Source organism: Oncorhynchus mykiss, chromosome 13, assembly GCF_057628025.1.
Source record: "Oncorhynchus mykiss isolate SJ-2025 chromosome 13, ASM5762802v1, whole genome shotgun sequence".
NCBI lineage: Eukaryota > Metazoa > Chordata > Actinopteri > Salmoniformes > Salmonidae > Oncorhynchus > Oncorhynchus mykiss.
Window position 1 is genome coordinate 41,640,384 of NC_143034.1, and position 21,036 is coordinate 41,661,419.

At 41.7% G+C, this 21,036-nt stretch overlaps 1 protein-coding gene across 1 annotated transcript in view; it reads left to right on the forward strand.

Annotated features, from left to right (window-relative positions):
- Positions 1 to 14,168: 14,168 nt before the first annotated feature.
- LOC100136790 (sodium channel, voltage-gated, type IV, alpha, a) overlaps positions 14,169 to 21,036 on the forward strand; it is a gene marked incomplete at both ends in the record, with an annotated part of 43,725 nt that continues 36,857 nt past the window's right edge. The window contains 5 exon segments of the mRNA NM_001124732.1: positions 14,169 to 14,290; positions 14,499 to 14,636; positions 14,930 to 15,048; positions 20,536 to 20,625; positions 20,823 to 20,951. Of these exon segments, the coding sequence (NP_001118204.1) occupies positions 14,169 to 14,290; positions 14,499 to 14,636; positions 14,930 to 15,048; positions 20,536 to 20,625; positions 20,823 to 20,951 (598 nt within the window).

Genomic DNA, 21,036 nt, shown 5'->3' on the forward strand with positions numbered 1-21,036 from the left:
ATGGCTCCTCCTTCAGTATAATGTGCACTACACACACATCATATCTCTACTTTGCAAACTCAACCATGTGCTATTCTCGTTATTCTTTTTGATGTATGTATGTTCTGTTTATGACTGTGATACCTGTTTGAGGGTTATGTTATTACACATTTTTACAGGCGTCAGATTGGCTGGAAACAGGCTGGAAAGGCAAATGTGAAAAGATCATGTCTGAACCAGCACAGAACAGTTCAGGTATTACTATACAGTACAGTACAGCATTATTAAAGAGGCCAGAAGGGACTTAAAATCCCTGGTGGGCAAGGGCTTCGAGAACAGCACGCAGCTGCCTCAGTGTCCCCTGGCCTGAGTGTGCTGGAGCTGGTCGTTCAGCTACATCTAGTCTAGATGAACACATTCTGCTGGGTGAGGAGGCTGAGTGGGGTTGACTAGTGGGTGACAGGGCGTTGAAGAGAGGGACGAGAGGTATGAGATATGGCTCCCCATGAGAGCAGGAGAAAAGAAAGAGAAACTCACAGGATGGGGGGGGGAATAAGGAAACGCCACCCCTGTGCTGTGTACCCTCTGGGGGGAGTACTGCCAGCCAGCCATGGGGACAGAGAGAAGGAACATAGTTCCCAGTGTTTGTGTCCTTTACAGCCTGGGCCGACACGACACGCTCCCCGGCATGGTGTGTGGCGTCCCTTATCGCAGCGATAAGTGTATTTCTGACATGTCGGTGACGAGTGGCTCCCTGTGAGATGACGGCCCTGCTGTATTTCATATCACGCGGTGGAACAACGGGGACGACATGATCTCATGGAGTTCACATGCGTTATCTGGCGTGGCGAGGGCTCGTGGGTCTGGAGTGGGTGCCATGAGATGACTTGGCGCTTGACAGTTAGGGAGGACAGACAAAAGCTAGGAGAGTGTCTTCTGCATTTGGTCCAGTCAAATGTTAACAAAATAAGGTTTTCTTGGTATTAAAGGGGTAAAGGGGTCAGTCGCTGGCGCTGCTCCTGAGGAAAACATCAAACTTTTTTGGCTGGTGGATGATATTTCTGGACGTGGTTGAAGTTGACCCTGATTCTCGTGCCTCAGAAACATGGATATGTACCCAGTCCTTCCAGAGCGCCTCCCCCACTCTCCCCCACCCCTGTCGCTCTTGCGTGTCAGCGCCGGCAGCCTTTAATGTCTACCAAATTATCTTTGCGCAGGAGCCAGAAGCCTAAAGCTGTGTAACTTAGTTTCCGGATAGGAATACCATCACTCTGCATTCCCTGGCTGGCTAGTGTAACACACATCGGGTCTCTGTATCCTCTCTTCCACCCGCTTCTATCCCTCTGGTATGTCTCTTGTCAGAATAGTCCTGTAGACCGCGGCATGTTGACATGCACAACGTATAGTGCACTTCCGTGCTTACTGTTTAGCCCCATGCTTGAGATGAAGTTTATATAATAGCTTAGGCAAACTTTCGTGCTTAGCCCATGCTTGAGATGACGTTTAGGGTGTAGAATATCTTAAAGGGGTGATATTCAAATTACACATTTACGTACATTTTCTTAGCTTGAAAGTAGTTTATAGGCCACATTGTATGCAGCTAGGGTTGCAAAGGGAGGGTATATTACTGGAAACCGTTGACGTTTACCAGTAAACTACCAACACTATTGCGTTAAATAGCAAACGTGCCCACTCTGGTCTTGCCACATGTGCTCTAGCCAACAGCTCGCAGATACAGTGCGAGTAGGCTATGTACATTATGAGATTATTATGGATAAAAGCAATATTATTTTTATTTGTCAAATGGCAGCCAAGCGTCCATCGTCATGTCAGCAGAATGAGACCCTCGATATTTATTGGAAAGGAGCATTAAGCTCATCACTTTGCACATTCACCACCCAATGAAGCGCATCATAACTTATTTCATCGTATCCTAATAAACTGCATGGTTTCCCGAGCCGTAGTGGGAGGACCACACAACATATCATCGCGTGACTCTGATGGTTATTATATCAATATTTGCGTATAAAGGTGTTTCCACGCCATTTCTCGCGTAATACATTTTACCGACACAAAAAGATCCCACCATGTCGAAGGAACAAATGGTCTGTCAGCATTTATAAAATTGTTTCTTCGGCCCCGTCATGACTTTTTTCATGCGTCAGGTAATTCGATCGCATGAAATAGTTGGATGGAAAATTGGTTTCTGTAATCTTGAGTCTATTTGAGGGACTATATGGAGAGCATGCAAGCGTTTGGCTAACGGTGTAAACATCTCCCTTAATTTATTGTATTTGATTTATTTAACCTTTATTTAACTAGGCAAGTCAGTTAAGAACAAATTCTAATTTACAATGACGACCAACCAAAAGGCAAAAGGCCTACTGCGGGGATGGGGGCCTGGGATTTAAAAAAAAAAAAAAAAATGTATATATATATATATATATATATATATATATATATATATATATATATATAAATATAGGACAAAACACTCCTCACAACAAGAGAGACACAACACTTCATACAAGCGCATCTCTAGAGTACTGGGCTGGCTCAAGCATAAATACCACCCTGTAGAACACAAAGTCTAAGCTCTCTGCAAGGTGCCTGTTCTTCCTGTTATAGCATATGCTGACGGCCCCATATAACTGATGCTGACCGGCAGAGAGGTTTTTGCACTGTTTGTCTTATTGCCTGTTGCTCGGCTGTTACATACAGTATCAAATGTTGTGGTATCAAATAGTGCCCAGTTTGGATGACTTCAGTTTCGTCTACGGCCCCCCATCCCTCCCCCTGGCTGCAGGTCACACATTGGGGCCCAGGGCTTTACAACTAAAGGGTAGTTACACATGTTAACAACTCCGCGAAAGAGGCCTCCTGACAGAAAGGGCTCATAGGGCTCTGGTCAAAAGTAATACTATGTAGTAGGGGTTGGAACCAAAATTATGTATATTTTTTGTTTCGATGTTCCGACCAATAAAAAGATGTTCTGAACTGGTTCAAACTAAAAAAAAGTTATGGTTTATATCGTTCCTCTCTGTTCCTTTTTAAACCTTTTTTTTGTTTTACATTTAGCTTGACATTGAATTACTTTGAGCAGCTTGCTATGGAGCTTGCAAGCTATAGATGTGTACTTACTTTGGAAAGACAAGTGCAGGGCGCAGATGCGGCTGAACTTTGGTGGGTGGGAAGAGAGCGAGAGAGGTTGGGAGGTGCAGGTAGCCTACACAATCACACATGCTGGAAAAGATTTTCAGCTGGCAGGTAGACACTGGAATTCGTATCTGAGTGACAGAGTGAGGGCTTTGCATAGGTGCATCGTTGCGGTTTTCGTGGGACTGGGAAAAACATAACACGATTTACATCAGCACTGCTCGTTCTCAGATGAACAGACGGACAGACAGACAGGCAGGTGGACAGACAGACCTCTTTAAGAAAACGGGATTTGAATTATTTAAAGGTCTGGTTGGGTGCAGAGTGTGTGTTGTAGGCTCCATAGAATGACAGACAGAAAGGAAGAATGACAGACAGCGGTAGACAGACAGACAGACAGACAGACAGCGGTAGACAGACAGACAGACAGACAGAGAATCAAACAGAGACAGACAGGGTGGCAAGCAGACAGACAGAACCACAGACCGATAGGACTCTTTTAGAAAGCATGTTTGATTTGATTATGTTAAATGTCTTGTTGTTGTGCTGGGTGCGTGCTGCAGACTTCACAGGAGTGAATGATCTGGAAGTGGCCTGTTTCATAGCAGTAGACCAGGACCAGAATGGAGAGTGTAGCCTAATAGTTGTGGGAAACCAGAGGCAGCCATCCATCTCTGCCAGGATAAACGCAAGACAAACTGGGAGCGACATGTTGGAAGAAGGAGGGGAGGGGAGGATAGAGGGGTTGTCACAGGCCAGGCACATACATTAAGGAGGGAGGGGTTGGCATGTGTGTGTGTTGAAGGAAGCAGTCAAGTGCTAGGAGAGGGGCAGGGGTAAATGGGGGGTGGAGGGGGCTAGAACGTGTAAACAGAGTGGATAGGATTTTAACCCCATGCGAAATAGAATGTGGCAGAGTTCTGAGCTGTCAGAAAGCTCTGAGCCGGAATGCCAACGGCCTGTTTATCGGCACGATGTAAGGCAGGGAGGGAGCGGAGGGCTAGCGGGTGAGGAGCTAGGAATGAGCAGAGTCATCGCCGGTACTGTAACCCGACGCCTTACCATGATTGTCTGTAGCAGCTGGGCAGCCACCATGTAGAGAGGGGTACTGGTAGAAGAACCACGCTCCCCTGGAACCATTTACTTTCCTAGGCCAGCCATGATATGATCCAGGCAGGCCCACTCCATCCTCTAACGTGAGGTCCCTACATTGACCTCAGGGGTAAAAAATCATGCAAATCTGGATAGTCACTCACCCTCATCATGACAACATCCCAACCATTGGTGGTCGGTGCTGTTTAAGATGAGGGAGGACAGAATTATGTTTTTATGGCCATGGCCTTATTTCTATTACAGCATATTGGATGACTGCCATTCATATTCCATTCACCCAGCTCAATGCTTGAATTTTTCCTTTACCCATCATGAGGTTTCTACAACCTAGCCCACGAATGAAAGTTTACAACATACACTACCGGTCAAACATTTTAGAATACCTACTCATTCAATGATTTTTCTTTATTTGTACTATTTTAACATTGTAGAATAATAGTGAAGACATCAAAACTATGAAATAACACATGGAATCATGTAGTAGCCAAAAAAGTGTTAAACAAACCAAAATATGTTTTATATTTGAGATTCTTCAAAAACAAGTCTTTGTCTTGATGACAGTCTCTCACTCTTGACATTCTCTCAACCAGCTTCACCTGGAATGCTATTCCAACAGTCTTGAAGGAGTTCCCACATATGCTGAGCACTTGTTGGGTGCCTTTCCTTCACTCTGCGGTCCGACTCATCCCAAACCATCACAATTTGGTTGAGGTCGGGGGATTGAGGAGGCCAGATCACCTGATGCAGCACTCCATAACTATCCTTCTTGGTCAAATAGCCCATAACACAGCCTGGAGGTGTGTTTGGTCATTGTCCTGTTGAAAAACAAATGATAGTCCCACTAAGCCCTAACCAGATGGGATGGCGTGTCACTGCAGAATGCTGTGGTAGCCATGCTGGTTAAGTTAAATTTGAATTCTAAAAAAATCACAGACAGTGTCATCAGCAAAGCACCCCCGCACCATAACACCTCCTCCATGCTTTACGGTGTGAAATAGACATGCTGAGATTATCCATTCACCCATACCGCGTCTCACAAAGACACAGCGGTTGGAACCAAAAATCTCCAATATGGACTCCAGACCAAAGGACAAATTTACACAGGTCTAAAGTCCATTGCTCATGTTTTTTTAGCCCAAGCAAGTCTCTTCTACTTATTGGTGTCCTTTAGTAGTGGTTTCTTTGCTGCAATTCGACCATAAAGGCCTGATTTACACAGTCTCCTCTGAACAGTTGATGTTGAGATGTGTCTGTTACTTGAACTTTGTGAAGCATTTATTTAGGCTATTGGGTATCACCCCCACCTTGTCACAACACAACTGATTGGCTGAAACGCATTAAGAAGGAAAGAAAATCCACAAATGTACTTTTAAGAAGGCACACCTGTTAATTGAAATGCATTCCAGATGAAGCTGGTTGAGAGAATGCCAAGTGTAAGCAAAGTTGTCATCAAGGCAAAGGCTAGCTATTTGAAGAACCTCAAATTAAAAATATATTTTGATTTGTTTAGCACTTTTTTGGTTACTGCATGATTCCATGTGTGTTATTTCATAGTTTTGAGGTCTTCACTATTATTCTACAATGTAGAAGAAAAACCTATGAATGAGTAGGTTTTCTAAAACTTTTGACCGGTAGTACTACGAAATATAGCTAGCTCTCTATCTCTCTCTCTCTCTTGCTTCACCTTAATTTTGGAAGAAATTAATTTGTTCAAAACTATTGTCCTTCTCTCTGTTTGAGTCAACTACTCACCACATTTTATGCATTGCAGTACTAGCTAGCTTTATCTTATGCTGTCAGTACTAGACATTCTCTGATAATTTGATTGGGTGGATAACATGTCAGTTCATCCTGTAAAAGCTCTGATAGGTTGCTGGACGTCCTCCGGGAAGGTTTTAATAATTACTGTGTAAATCGATGGAAGGGGGGGGGGGGAGAACATTGAGCCACCCTGTTGCAGAGGGGCAGAATCTTATTATTGAGGTTTTCTGCAAAGACTTGGGGCTTTGGATTTAACCTCACACAATTGTTATCTTCCTAACATGCTTACTGGTAAATACGTTTGGGGAGATAATCAAATGATCAGTCTGTAGTCTAAAGATTATACATGAAACAACTATTAGAATAATGATGTAGAACAAGCTCATCCGTCATTATAGCTATGCAAACTGCATAAAATAATTAGCTGACTGATTTAACTCATCGAGGCAATCCCTCATGTCCAATAGTGTTGCAATTCTGATCTCTGATCCCCCTGTGATCCAAAGCTGAGCTTGGCGCAGAGCAGGTTTTACACTGAGCACAGCCCTTGTGTGGATAGAATCACGTACTTGTGAAGTCGATAGGAAGTATAAACTGAGGATGGATAAACAACAATTACTTCACAATACTAACATAATTGACTGAGTGAAAAGAGGGAAGTCTGTAAAGAATAAAAAAATATTAAAAAACTAGCTTCCTGTCCAAGTAAGGACAAAATCACTGTCCTCGAGTTGTGGACAATATGGGACAGTCTGACAGCTCTGTAATTACTTCTCATACAGTCACCTCGAAGTGCTGTGGTCGTGAAAATGTAGTTTCCCTTGAACTAGATAATATTGAGATTTTATACACATTTTGTTGCCATGTCCAATAAGTCTTGCAGCTGCAATTAACAGAAATAGTAATTGCAGTAATAAACATCAAAGACAACTTAACTAGCCATAATATAGGAAGCTTTCTGCAACAATTCACTATTTACATTCCAGACCGTGTCTGTTCAGTGACTTGAATGTAACCCAGTGATCCACTGGCCTTGATTTGTCTAAGTGGCTCCATTCAGTAGAACAATGTCCCTGTGCCCCCTGCTACGACACATCCACACGGGTAGAGAAGTTAGACTATGGGGGCGGGTGTGCAACTAGAATGTGAACTTTTTTTCTGACCTGCATGGGGCTGGAGGTGGAACCTGCATGGGGCTGGAGGTGGAACCTGCATGGGGCTGGAGGTGGAACTGTTGTCTTAATCCAGCAAAATGTCCAGCAGTCTAAAAGGGGTTCCTTCAGAACCGGTCTATGTGTAAAGAAAGCCATAGTGCGAAAGTATAGCGGAGGGCTCTGCAGTCATGCTGACCCGAAAGGTAACACTACTGGAAGCCTGGGAGAGGCACAGGACCTTTCTGAGGAAGAAAGCTAAAGACCTGAAAATATGCCCTTGTGGATATTCACATTTAAGGAGGAGGGTGGTGATTGGGGATCCACAGTCTCAATGTTAGGTTGCGAGTTAGAAGTTCTCTGTTTGTCCTTAAAGATGTGATGGTAGTCAGTGCTCGATTATCGACATGGTTGGTACACTCAGAAAAAAACTTTAATAAAATAAAACAATTCAATTGCTAATAATGTCCTAAATTGAATGGACCATATTGGTGGTTGTATGCAAGAGGGAATGGGTTTGATTGTCTCAGCCAAAGTCAACAGGTTTTGTTGTGCTAAGTAACATTTTATCTACATATATTCTATTGTGATGATTTTATCCTGGATTTTGTCAATATTTTGTGATGAGTACAGCAAAGCAGATATTCAACGCATTATTTTACCATCTTTAACACATTATTTTACAATCTTTAACACATTATTCTACCATCTTTAACACATTATTCTACCATCTTTAACACATTATTTTACAATCTTTAACACATTTTTTTACCATCTTTAACACATTATTTTACAATCTTTAACACATTATTTTACAATCTTTAACACATTATTTTACAATCTTTAACACATTATTTTACCATCTTTAACACATTATTTTACCATCTTTAACACATTATTTTACCATCTTTAACACAGTATTTTACAATCTTTAACACATTATTTTACCATCTTTAACACATTATTTTACAATCTTTAACACATTATTTTACCATCTTTAACACATTATTTTTCAATCTTTAACACATTATTTTACAATCTTTAACACATTATTTTACCATCTTTAACACAGTATTTTACAATCTTTAACACATTATTTTACCATCTTTAACACATTCTTTTACAATCTTTAACACATTATTTTACAATATTTAACATATTATTTTACAATTATTGCAACTGGAAGTTTTGAGAAATGATATGATACAAATTTGTATTTCCTTGATTAATCAACTGGAACATAACTTTATTTTTATTTTTTATTAGTTGTTCAGTAACCTAGCATGACGTCTGTGTGTGTGCGTGCATCAGTGGAGATTTTAGCATGTACAGTTGAAGTCGGAAGTTTACATACACTTGGAGTCATTAAAACTAGTTTTTAAACCACTCCACAAATGTATTGTTAACAAACTATAGTTTTGACAAGTCGGTTAGGACATCTACTTTGTGCATGACACAAGTCATTTTTGCCACAAATGTTTACAGACAGATTATTTCACTTATAATTCAATGTATCACAATTCCAGTGGGTCAGAAATTCACATACACTAAGTTGACTGTGCCTTTAAACAGCTTGGAAAATTGCAGAAAATGATGTCATGGCTTTAGAAACTTCTGATAGGCTAATTGACATCCTTTGAGTGAATTGGAGCTGTAGCTGTGGATGTATTTCAAGGCCTACCTTCACAGTCAGTGCCTCTTTGATTGACATCATGGGAAAATCTAAAGAAATCAGCCAAGACCTCAGAAAAATTATTGTATACCGCCACGAGTCTGGTTCATCCTTGGGAGCAATTTCCAAATGCCTGAAGGTACCACGTTCATCTGTACAAACAATAGTACGCAAGTATAAACACCATGGGACCACGCAGCTGTCATCCAGCACAGGAAGGAGACGCGTTCTTTCTTTCAGAGGTGAATGTACTTTGGTGCGAAAAGTGCAAGTCAATCCCAGAACAACAACAAAGGACCTTGTGAAGATGCTGGAGGAAACGGGTACAAACTTATCTATATTCACAGTAAAACAAGTCCTATATTGACATAACCTTGAAAGGCCGCTCGGCAAGGAAGAAGCCACTGATCAAAAAAAAAAAAAGACTGCGGTTTGCCACCTGCACGTGGGGACAAAGATCGTACTTTTTTGAGAAATGTCCTCTGGTCTAATGAAACAAAAATAGAACTGTTTGGCCATAATGACCATCTTTGTGTTTGGAGGAAAAAGGGGGAGGCTTGCAATCCGAAGAACACTATACCAACTCTGAAGCATGGGGGTGGCAGATTCATGTTGTGTGGTTGCTTTGCTGCAGGAGGGACTGGTGCACAAATGACGTGGATATATTAAAGCAACATCTCAAGACATCAGTCAAGAAGTTAAAGCTTGGTCACAAATGGGTCTTCCAAAGGGACAATGACTCCAAGCATACTTCTAAAGTTGTGGCAAAATGGCTTAAGGACAACAAAGTCAAGGTATTGGAGTGGCCATCACAAAGCCTTGACCTCAAACCCATTGAAAATTTGTGGGCAGAACTGAAAAAGTGTGTGCGAGCAAGGAGGCCTACAAACCTGACTCAGTTACACCAGCTCTGTCAGGAGGAACTGGCCAAAATGTACCCAACGTATTGTGGGAAGCTTGTGGAAGGCTACCCGAAACGTTTGACCCAAGTCAAACCATTTAAAAGCAATGCTACCAAATAGTAATTGAGTGTATTTAAACGTCTGACCCACTGGGAATGTGATGAAAGAATTAAAAGCTGAAATAAATCATTCTCTCTACTATTATTCTGACATTTCACATTCTTAAAATAAAGTGGTGATCCTAACTGACCAAAGACTGCATTTTTACTAGGATTAAATGTCAGGAATTGTGAAAAACTGAGTTTAAATGTATTTGGCTAAGGTGTATGTAAACTTCCAACTTCAACTGTAAATCTTGGTGGAGCAAATAATAAAAATAAAAGTGGGATGCATGCCAGCAAAGCCACAACACAAGACTAATCAATACATTAATTGCACTATAACAGTGACAAACGATACCCACAAACTGCTAGGGCCTACATAAAGCTGTCCCAACAGCAGTCCCAACATCTCACTACCGTTTACACCTGGCTATCAGCGGAGCCTTATCTGGCAGCAAAACACTTCATTCAGCCACATTTACTGCCTTTTAAAAAAACATTGCAGATATGGCTGACTTGTTTAAACGAATGTGGTTTCTAATGACAATTGAGATGTACAAACTATGGCATAATGGGACGACAAGCGAATAAGAGGAAATCCGTAATTTTGATTAAGACATTAATGAGCGAGCTAGGACGAACACTATATAACTATTTGTTTAGCACTTTTGAAATGTACAGTGACAGAATTCAGAACATGGGCTGTTCTTACAGTGTTCTCCCTGTACACCAAGTCAGAACCGTAGGATAAATAAAGGGGGCATATAAACAGACTATGAAAGCTCTTAGAATATTCAATGATTACATTTCTCTAAAACAGGTTATAGGCTACATGTGCACCACCAAGTCAAAACAGTAGGCGAAATTAAAAGGTGAAAATAGACCAAATTATTAGGGGGAGGCACATGGGCTACTAACAGCGTACTACACATACACCTAGTATTACTTTCTTGGCTACAGTATAGATATCTCCCTGGTATATTACATCATTTATTCAGCAGCATACAATACATTTTTGGAGTCACCTTCTTGTGCTGTGCTCACCTGATCAGGAAGGTGACGCAGCAGTCCTTTGTGGGCAAATTTTGTCATCAAAGTCTATCATTCTCTGGATTTACCGTGGTTTCAAAACAACTGGGAACTCTGAAAAAAACAAGGGCCAATCATGATGACGTCATTGATCTTCAGGTTGTAGCTCTAGAAAGATGCCAGATTTACAATTTCGAGTTGGATGACCGTTCAAAACTTATTTTCCCAGTCGGAGCTTGTTTATTCCTGACTTGTCATTTGTCTTGAACTCACTGAAGTCAAGTTTTCGCAGTTCCGTGTTAACAGTTGTTAAACAATGTTAAATGTTTATAATTTTAAACTTGGAAAAGAGCCCCTTAATCCCAGATTTGGGACCACACAGCCACTCCACTGCATTGCAGGCTAGTGATTACTTTGCAATACTTGCCGAATTAGCCACTGTCACTGATTCCTTCCAAACCACTCATTGTTGAATTACAGATTTCCAAGTTGTTGTGCAGTGTTCATGCCCAATGGCCGATGAGCACCGATACGTTTTATCTATAATTTCTCTTAATTATTTATCTTCATATGACAAGGAATAAAAAGGATTTGCCAGTAGATTGTCAACTTGATTCATAATGATGACTGATAGCTAAGATTATGAAAGTATGATGTTGACATGATCAGTCCAATCAAAGCTACTGTACATATAATGTGATTTGACGTCATTTTATCTGTGGCCAATGACTTTGAGCCTTCTTGGATTGGCACTTCTAAAGTAACTCTATGGCAGAACCCAAGTGGCTTTAATTTTCTAGGTCTACCCTTAGACTTGGCAGTGACGTAGTATCCCCATGAGTGGCAGAACACTGAGCCAAAAACGCTCCGTGTTTTCTGCTGGCTTGCCCCACCACCACAGAAAGCACTGAGCTACGCTGAAACCTGCATTTTGGAGCTGCCTTACTCAAGAAAACAAAAAAGAGACCATGTTAGTATGCGGCTTTATTAACTCAATGATATATATATATACAATGGGGCAAAAAAAGTATTTGGTCAGCCAACAATTGTGCAAGTTCTCCCACTTAAAAAGATGAGAGAGGCCTGTAATTTTCATCATAGGTAGACTTCAACTATGACAGACAAAATGAGGGGAAAAATCCAGAAAATCACATTGTAGGATTTTTTATTAATTTATTTGCAAATTATGGTGGAAAATAAGTATTTGGTCACCTACAAACAAGCAAGATTTCTGGCTCTCACAGACTTGTAACTTCTTCTTTAAGAGGCTCCTCTGTCCTCCACTCATTACATGTATTAATGGCACCTGTTTGAACTTGTTATCATATAAAAGACACCTGTCCACAACCTCAAACAGTCACACTCCAAACTCCACTATGGCCAAGACCAAAGAGCTGTCAAAGGACACCAGAAACAAAATTGTAGACCTGCACTAGGCTGGGAAGACTGAATCTGCAATAGGTAAGCAGCTTGGTTTGAAGAAATCAACTGTGGGAGCAATTATTAGGAAATGGAAGACATACAAGACCACTGATAATCTCCCTCGATCTGGGGCTCCACGCAAGATCTCACCCCGTGTGGTCAAAATGATCACAAGAACGGTGAGCAAAAATCCCAGAACCACATGGGGGGATCTAGTGAATGACCTGCAGAGAGCTGGGACCAAAGTAACAAAGCCTACCATCAGTAACACACTACGCCGCCAGGGACTCAAATCCTGCAGTGCCACACGTGTCCCCCTGCTAAAGCCAGTACATGTCCAGGCCCGTCTGAAGTTTGCTAGAGAGCATTTGGATGATCCAAAGAAGATTGGGAGAATGTCATATGGTCAGATGAAACCAAAATATAACTTTTTGGTAAAAACTAAACTCGTCGTGTGTGGAGGACAAAGAATGCTGAGTTGCATCCAATGAACACCATACCTACTGTGAAGCGTGGGGGTGGAAACATCATGCTTTGGGGCTGTTTTTCTGCAAAGGGACCAGGACGACTGATCCGTGTAAAGAAAAGAATGAATGGGGCCATGTGTCGTGAGATTTTGAGTAAAAACCTCCTTCCATCAGCAAGGGCATTGAAGTTGAAACGTGGCTGGGTCTTTCAGCATGACAATGATCCCAATCACACCGCCCGGGCAACGAAGGAGTGGCTTCGTAAGAAGTATTTCAAGGTCCTTGAGTGGTCTAGCCAGTCTCCAGATCTCAACCCCATAGAAAATCTTTGGAGGGAGTTGAAAGTCCGTGTTGCCCAGCAACAGCCCCAAAACATCACTGCTTTAGAGGAGATCTGCATGGAGGAATGAGCCAAAATACCAGCAACAGTGTGTGAAAACCTTGTGAAGACTTACTGAAAACGTTTGATCTCTCTCATTGCCAACAAATGGTATACAACAAAGTATTGAGATAAACTTTTGTTATTGACCAAATACTTATTTTCCACCATAATTTGCAAATAAATTCATAAAGAATCCTACAATGTGATTTTCTGGATTTTTTTTCTCTCATTTTGTCTGTCATAGTTGAAGTGTACCTATTATGAAAATTACAGGCCTCTCTCATCTTTTTAAGTGGGAGAACTTGCACAATTGGTGGCTGACTAAATACTTTTTTGCCCCACTGTATATATCTTTTACATTGTTTGCAAACTGATATTTGACACGGATGAATGCCAAAATAACATGCAAAACAGGCAAGCCCCCTCCCCCGCCAAAAGAATGTCTATATTTTTGGGGGGATAAAACATTTGGCAAAAAATGTGGGACTCAAAGCCCGTCCTGCCCTGAATGACTGGTTGCCGCTTGCATGCATGCCTGTGGAGCCACCAGCCACACTGCCTTGGTACGGTCAAAATAATATTATTTAGAAGTTGTCTTGTCATTGTAAAGGAGTTTCCATTGACGAAAGGGAAGAGGATTCTGTAAAGTGGTTTCAAGGCAATGGATTGTTGTAAAAAGTGCAGATGAAGGCTTGGCTGCTCAAAAACACAGAAAAGGACCCACATGTTTGAGTTCACATTTCAGCTGAAGCTGCCGCACAGTGTCCTCACCCAGTCTTTTCTCTTTGTACCTGTCCCTCTCCATGAAATACCCTAATGAAACAATATGCCAAAACATGTTTTAAATAATGCATTTTAAAGATGTATTTTTTCAACTTCCATTTTCATGCCTAATATCTTTTCATCTTCCTGATCCATCCCTCCAACTCACAGCACACTAGTTAAATAAAGGTTACATTTAATAAAAAAAACCTGCTGAGAGACCCCGGTGTGGTTGCATTTCTCGCCCAGCAGAATGCCAAGATGGTCGCCCTGCTCCCTCCCACTGGCACCGAAGTGTTTCGCCGCTTCACCCTTGAGTCGCTGGCGGAGATCGAGAGGCGGATGGCCGAGGAAGCAGAGGAGCAGGAGAGAAAAAAGGCCCTGAACATTGAGGTACATTTAACATTTCAGTCATTTTGCAGACACTTATCCAGATTCCAGAGTTGACTTCACAATCAGTGGATTTAAGTAAGGTAATTCAAATGTCCATATATCACAGTCAAGCCATTGCAAGTTAAACTTGCTTTCAAAATAGCAGAATCAGTGCTCGTAAGAAATGGTAAAGTGTTTGTAATCATGTTTTTTTCAAACCTTTCCGGAGGTGGCAGAGGAGGACCTGCCAAAGCCAGCCGTCGACCTGGAGGCCGGCAAGGCCCTGCCATTCATCTACGGAGACCCGCCACCTGAGCTGTTCAACACGCCTCTGGAGGAACTGGATCCTTTCTACAAATCACACAAAGTGAGCACTGCAGCCCATGTCCCTTAGTGGCCTGAGGGCTGAGTGTCCACATAACCAGACATCACAAAGTCATTTCCTTTACACTAAGCTCAAATCAGAGGTGGATTTACACATTCCAAGTAATATTACTATATTGTTATTATTCAGAGGGTAAATGCCCTCTGATTTACAACAATTACTACACACTCTATTTTGCTAATATCCTTAAGACAAACATCAATACATTCAATTAAAGTACAGATAATATTGGACTTCAAATATTTCTTCACTGATCTTTACTTCTTGTTTTTCAGACCTTTATCGTCATCACCAAAGGGAATACAATCTTCAGGTTCAATGCTGAGCCTGCCTGCTATATTCTAACGCCCTTCAGTATTCTCAGGAGAGGATCCATCAAAATTCTTATACATTCATATCCTTTCAATAAAAATATCTCACTGATCTACATTATACATAAATATAACTCAGGATCCTGCTGAATGTTCAGAGTCCAGGAAATGTGCTACGGTGTGTGTGCGTGTGTGCATGTGTGCATGTGTGCAAAGGTGTGGAGAGTCAGAGCAGGTGGTTAGTCCAGTTCAGCAGTGTTCAGCAGTCTGATGTCCTGTAGATAGAAACTGTCTCTGAGCCTGTTGTTATCAGACCTCATGATCCGATACCATGTGCCCGACAGTAAGGGAGTGAACAGCTCGAGGCTGGGGTGTGTGGGGTCCTTGATGATGCTGCTGGCCTCTTCACTACTCACTGGAGGGCCTTGCAGTCATGGATGGAGCAATTCCTGTATCAGGCCGTGATGCAACTAGTCAGGATGCTCTCGATGGTGTAGCAGTAGTATATGAAGAGGACCCGGGTGGCATTGTGAATTTCTTCAGCCACCTTAGGAAGTAGAGAGACTGTTGCGCCCTCTTGACAAGAGTGGTGGGGTTGTTGGTCCATGTCATGTCTTTGGTGATGTGAACACTGAGGAACTGAAAACTGCTGAGTCTCTCTACTGCAGTCCTGTTCATGTGGATCGGACATGTTCAATCCTCTGCTTCCTGAAGTCAATAATCAACTCTTTTGTTTTGCTGACTTTGAGGGAGCGGTTGTTGTCCTGGCACCGCAATGCCAGTTCACTTACCTCCTCCCTATATGCTGACTTGTCATTGTTGGTTCAGGCTTACAACCTTGATGATGGAGTTGGTGTCGTACAAAGCCACACAGTCGTGTGTGAACAGCAGAGGGCTGAAGACACACCCCTGGGGGGCCCCTGTGTTGAGAGTCAGTGTGCAGGAGGTGTTGTTGCCAATCCTCACAGTCTGTGGTCTGCCTGTCAGGAAGTCCAGCATCCAGTGCAGAGAGTGGTATCCAGACGCAGAGTTTTGAGGTTGGTGTTAAGTTTGGAGGGAACAACAGTGTTGAATGCTGAACTGTAGTCAATGAACAGCATCCTCGCATAGGTGTTCCTTTTGTTCAGATGTGTTAAGGCCGTGTGAATAGCAATGGAAATGGCATCTTCTGTCGATCTGTTGGAACGGTAGGCAAATTGGAGTGGGTCCACTGTGCCTAGCATGCTGGCCTTGATGCGGTCCATGACCAGCCTCTCGAAGCACTTCATGAAGACTGGGTTAAGCGTGATGGGGCTATGGTCAGTTGGGCATTTTATCTTGTTTTTCTTTGGCACTGGGACGATGGAATTCTCTTTGAAGTAGGTGGGAACTATAGCCTGGGACATGGACAGATTAAAGATGTCAGAGAAGACACCCGCCAACTGGTCAGCACACACTCCCAGGAATGCCATCTGGGCCAGTATATTCACTCTTTTGAGAGTTTTCCTCACGTCAGCCTCGGAGAGCAAAAGCACCTGGTCGTCTGGAGCAGCTAGACTCTTCCTGGATGGATCGGTATTGTCTGTCTCAAAGCAAGCATAGAATGTGTTAATGTCAGCTGGGAGGAAGGCTTCGGTGGGCACCACACTGCTGGATTTGCCTTTGTAGTCCGTGATAGTCTAGTCCTTGTCACATGTTTCACGATTCTGAGTTGTCAAGCATCAATTCCATTTTGATTCTGTATTGTCTATTTGCTTCCCTAATGGATTTGCGGAGCTCTTATCTTCTTGCCTTGTACGTGTCGCAAGCCACCAAGTCATCTGGGTTTGTTCTGCTGACATTGAATTCTGCAGTACGGACACTCAGCATGGTACAGATATCTCTGTTCATCCAGGGTTTTTGGTTTGGGTATGTCCGGATTGTTACTGTGGGTACAACATCATCAACACATTTCCAAATGAAGCCTGTGACTGACAATGTACACTACCGGTAAAAGTTTTAGAACACCTACTCTTTCAAAGGTTTTCCTTTATTTTTACTATTTTGTACATTGTAGAATAATACTGACGACATCAAAACTATTTGAGATTCTTCAAATAGCCACCCTTTGCCTTGATGACAGCTTTGCACACTCTTGGCATTCTCTCAACCAGCTTCACCTGGAATGCTTTTCCAACAGTCTTGAAGGAGTTCCCACATATGCTGAGCACTTTTTGGCTGCTCTGAGGGCGGGGGATTGAGGATGCAGGACTCCTGCAGCACATCTGATGCAGCACTCCATCACTCTCCTTCTTGATAAAATAGCCCTTACACAGCCTGGAGGTGTGTTGGGTCATTGTCCTGTTGAAAAACAAATGATAGTCCCACTAAGCCCAAACCAGATGGGATGGCATATCGCTGCAGAATGCTGTGGTAGTCATGCTGGTTAAGTGTGCCTTGAATTCTAAATAAATCACAGACAGTGTCACGAGCAAAGCACCCCCACACCATCACACCTCCTCCTCTATGCTTTACGGTGGGAAATATATATATGCGGAGATCATTCATAAACCCACACCACATCTCACAAAGACACAGAAGTTGGAACAAAGAATCTCAGATTTTGACCCCAGACGAAAGGACAGATTTCCACTGGTCTAATGTCCATTGCTCGTGTTTCTAGGCCCAAGCAAGTCTCTTCTTCTTATTGGTGTCATTTAGTAGTGGTTTCTTTGCAGCAATTTGACCATGAATGCCTGATTCACGCAGTCTCCTTTGAACAGTTGACGTTGAGATGTTTCTGTTACTTGAACTCTGTGAAGCATTTATTTGGGCTGCCATTTCTGAGGCTGGTAACTCTAATGAACTTATCCTCTTCACCAGAGGGAACTCTGGGTCTTCCATTCCTGTGGCGGTCTTCATGAGAGCCAGTTCATCATAGCGCTTCATGGTTTTTGCTACTGCACTTGAAGAAACTTCAAAGTTCTTGACATTTTCTGGATTGAGTGACCTTCATGTCTTAAAGCAATGATGGACTGTAATTTCTCTTTGTTTATTTGAGCTTTTCTTGCCTTAATATGAACTTTTACCAAATAGGGCTATCTTCTGTATACCTCCCAACATTGTCACAACACAACTGATTGCTCGAACACATTAAGAAGGAAAGACATTCCTCAAATTAACTTTTAAGAAGGCACATCTGTTAATTGAAATGCGTTACAGGTGACTATCTCATAAAGCTGGTTGAGAGAATGTCAAGAGTGTGCAAAGTTGTCATCAAGGCAAAGGGTGGCTATTTGAAGAATCTCAAATATAAAATATATTTTGATTTGTTTAACACTTTTTTGGTTACTACATGATTCCATATGTGTTATTTAATAGTTTTGATGTCTTCACTATTATTCTACAATGTAGAAAATAGTAAAAATAAAGAAAAACCCTTGACTGAGTAGGCAGTGTATATTCCTCAATGTCAGTGGATGAGTCCTGAGTGGATGAATCTTTGAATATATTCTAATCAGCATTCTCAAAACAGTCCTGCAGCATTGAGTCTGCCTCCGCTGTCCAGCGCCCCACTATTCTCTGTGTTGGTATCTCCCTCTTGAGTTGCTGCTTGTAGGTCAGAGAGTAGGAACAGAGAGACGTGATCTAATTGGCTGAAGTGGGGAAGGGGGATGGCTTTGTACTTATCATAGATATTTTTTATTTACATCCCAGTTTACAATACTAGGGAGAAAGACTGTTTTTGAAATGTTACCCTTAAGGTTCCCATAGTGTTTGAGTGTCCAGTTTTCTGAGGGTTGGGAGAATTTTTCATCAATGTCCCACAAAACATACTCCACGGAGTTACATTATTTTCTAGACAATGCATCGAGCCCCGAGTTGATTATCCCTTTTATACCCTGGCTATATTTGAACAGATTTGCCACTAGAAATGTGTTCAACATTCACTGAAGTAGCTAGCAAGTCAACTAGATAGCTGCAATTGTTGCTTGGTAACCGAACCGACTTGTTAGTTTAGCTAACCAAACAATCAGTTCTAGCTTATTATTATGAAAATCTAATTCAACAATACCAATACAGTTTCCAGTTCGACTTTTGCTTTCAAAAGCAGCTCAAACATAGAACATGTAAGAATGAACTATAGCCATTGAATTCTACCGTGCAAATATACAGTGCGTTATAGGGAAATAATAAATGCTCTAGAATGTCCTTCAAGCCAACCAGAAAGGAGTATTGAACAATGCCATGGTATATACAATATTAATGTTCTAGACACATTTCATGGGAATGCCCCTTTGCCCTCAGAACAGCCTCAATTCATAGGCTCTACAGGGTGCCCAAAGCATTCAACATCGATGCTGGCCCATGTTGACTCCAATGCTTCCCACAGTTGTCCCAGTGTCAAGTTGGCTGGATGTATGTTGGGTGCTGGACCATTCATGATACACACAGGAAACTGTTGAGTGTGAAAAACCCAGCAGCGTTGCAGTTCTTGACACAAGCTGGTGTGCCTGGCACCTACTACCATATCCTGTTCAAAGTCACTTAAATATTTTGTCTTGCCCATTCACTGTCTGAATGGCACACATACACAATCCATGTCACAATTGTCAAGGCTTAAAACTCCTTTAACCTGTCTCCTCCGCTTAATCTACACTGATTGAAGGGGATTTAACTAGTGACATCAATAAGTGATCATAGCTTTCACCTGGACAGACTATGTCATGGAAAGAGTAGGTGTCCATAATGTTTTGTACACTCAGTGTATACAGTCATTATTATTCAACACCTGGAATTTGAACTCACAACCTCATGGTTCACGGCATTCAGATATTCCTGTTACACCATCATGTCTGTGTCAGTTATCAGTTAATTTGACTATTCTCTCATTATTGATTTGATTGACTTATTTCAAAATGTAAGGGTTTTCTGCATAGCTGTCTGATGTTGGTGGGGCATATTGACCTGTTTTAAGGATACTCTGGAATCACTAGGATCAATGAAAGTTTGTCTTGGGTGTACTTTTAACAGAGATGAGATTTACTTCAAAGTGGATTCACCTTATTATTTATGCATATTAAGTTCTTTCAGATCTACGTAGGGAGGAGGGGTTAGGGTTTGTTCTGGACAGGGCCTAACTATACTGGCCCAATAAGCACATGCCTTAGAGATATCCCTTCTTGGGGCAGTGGTTAGGGTGTTCGTCATTGGCGCTGGTGGCTCGGGTTTGAGACCTAGGCAAGTCACCCTACTCACACGTCCTTAGCAATATATGTTAATATCATTATTTGGCAACAGTTGCAACACACCTAATTGTTCTAATTAGAATGAGTTTTAGCATCAGAAACTACCGGCCCGGTGAACAGGAGCTCGAGATGCTTTCAATTTCGGGATAATAATGTGATTTTAGTATAATGTGATTTTAGTAATATTACATTTTTTTACAATCCAGTATGTCACCCATTAGCGACTACTGATTACTATATTCATATGAATCAAAGATGTAAATAAATAAAAATTTGTTATTAAAAAATGTACTAATTAAATTGGTCCATAGAATTAGATTTGAATACCATTATAATGCCATGTTATTTCCTTAATATGGGTACATTATTTAGCATGTTCATCATGTTAACAATCATGTCCAACTGTGTGTTCATGACGATGAGTGACCCTCCGGCATGGAGTAAAACTGTTGAGTAAGTTTCAAACCCACGTAGGAGATTATTCATGTTTTGGGGTGGGGGCATGTAAATGTTCATATAAATATCAGTGATTTTTTTGTATTTATTTAAAAGGTTGGTCATAACATTATTGAGAGTCATTTTGACCACTACAAAGTTTCACCAAAAGCTATTTTATAAAGCTCTCTTCCCCTTTTTTTTTCGTATTACAGATATGTTTTCACTGGTATCTATACCTTTGAGGCAACAATTAAAGTGTTGTCCAGAGGCTTCTGTGTTGGAGATTTCACATTCCTTCGAGATCCATGGAACTGGCTGGATTTTATGGTGATCAGCATGGCGTGAGTATTCGGAGAGTCATTGCCGTCAGTCGTCAGCGCAGTACCATTAGACACGGGGGCAGGTGTTAGAGTGTGTGTGTATTTG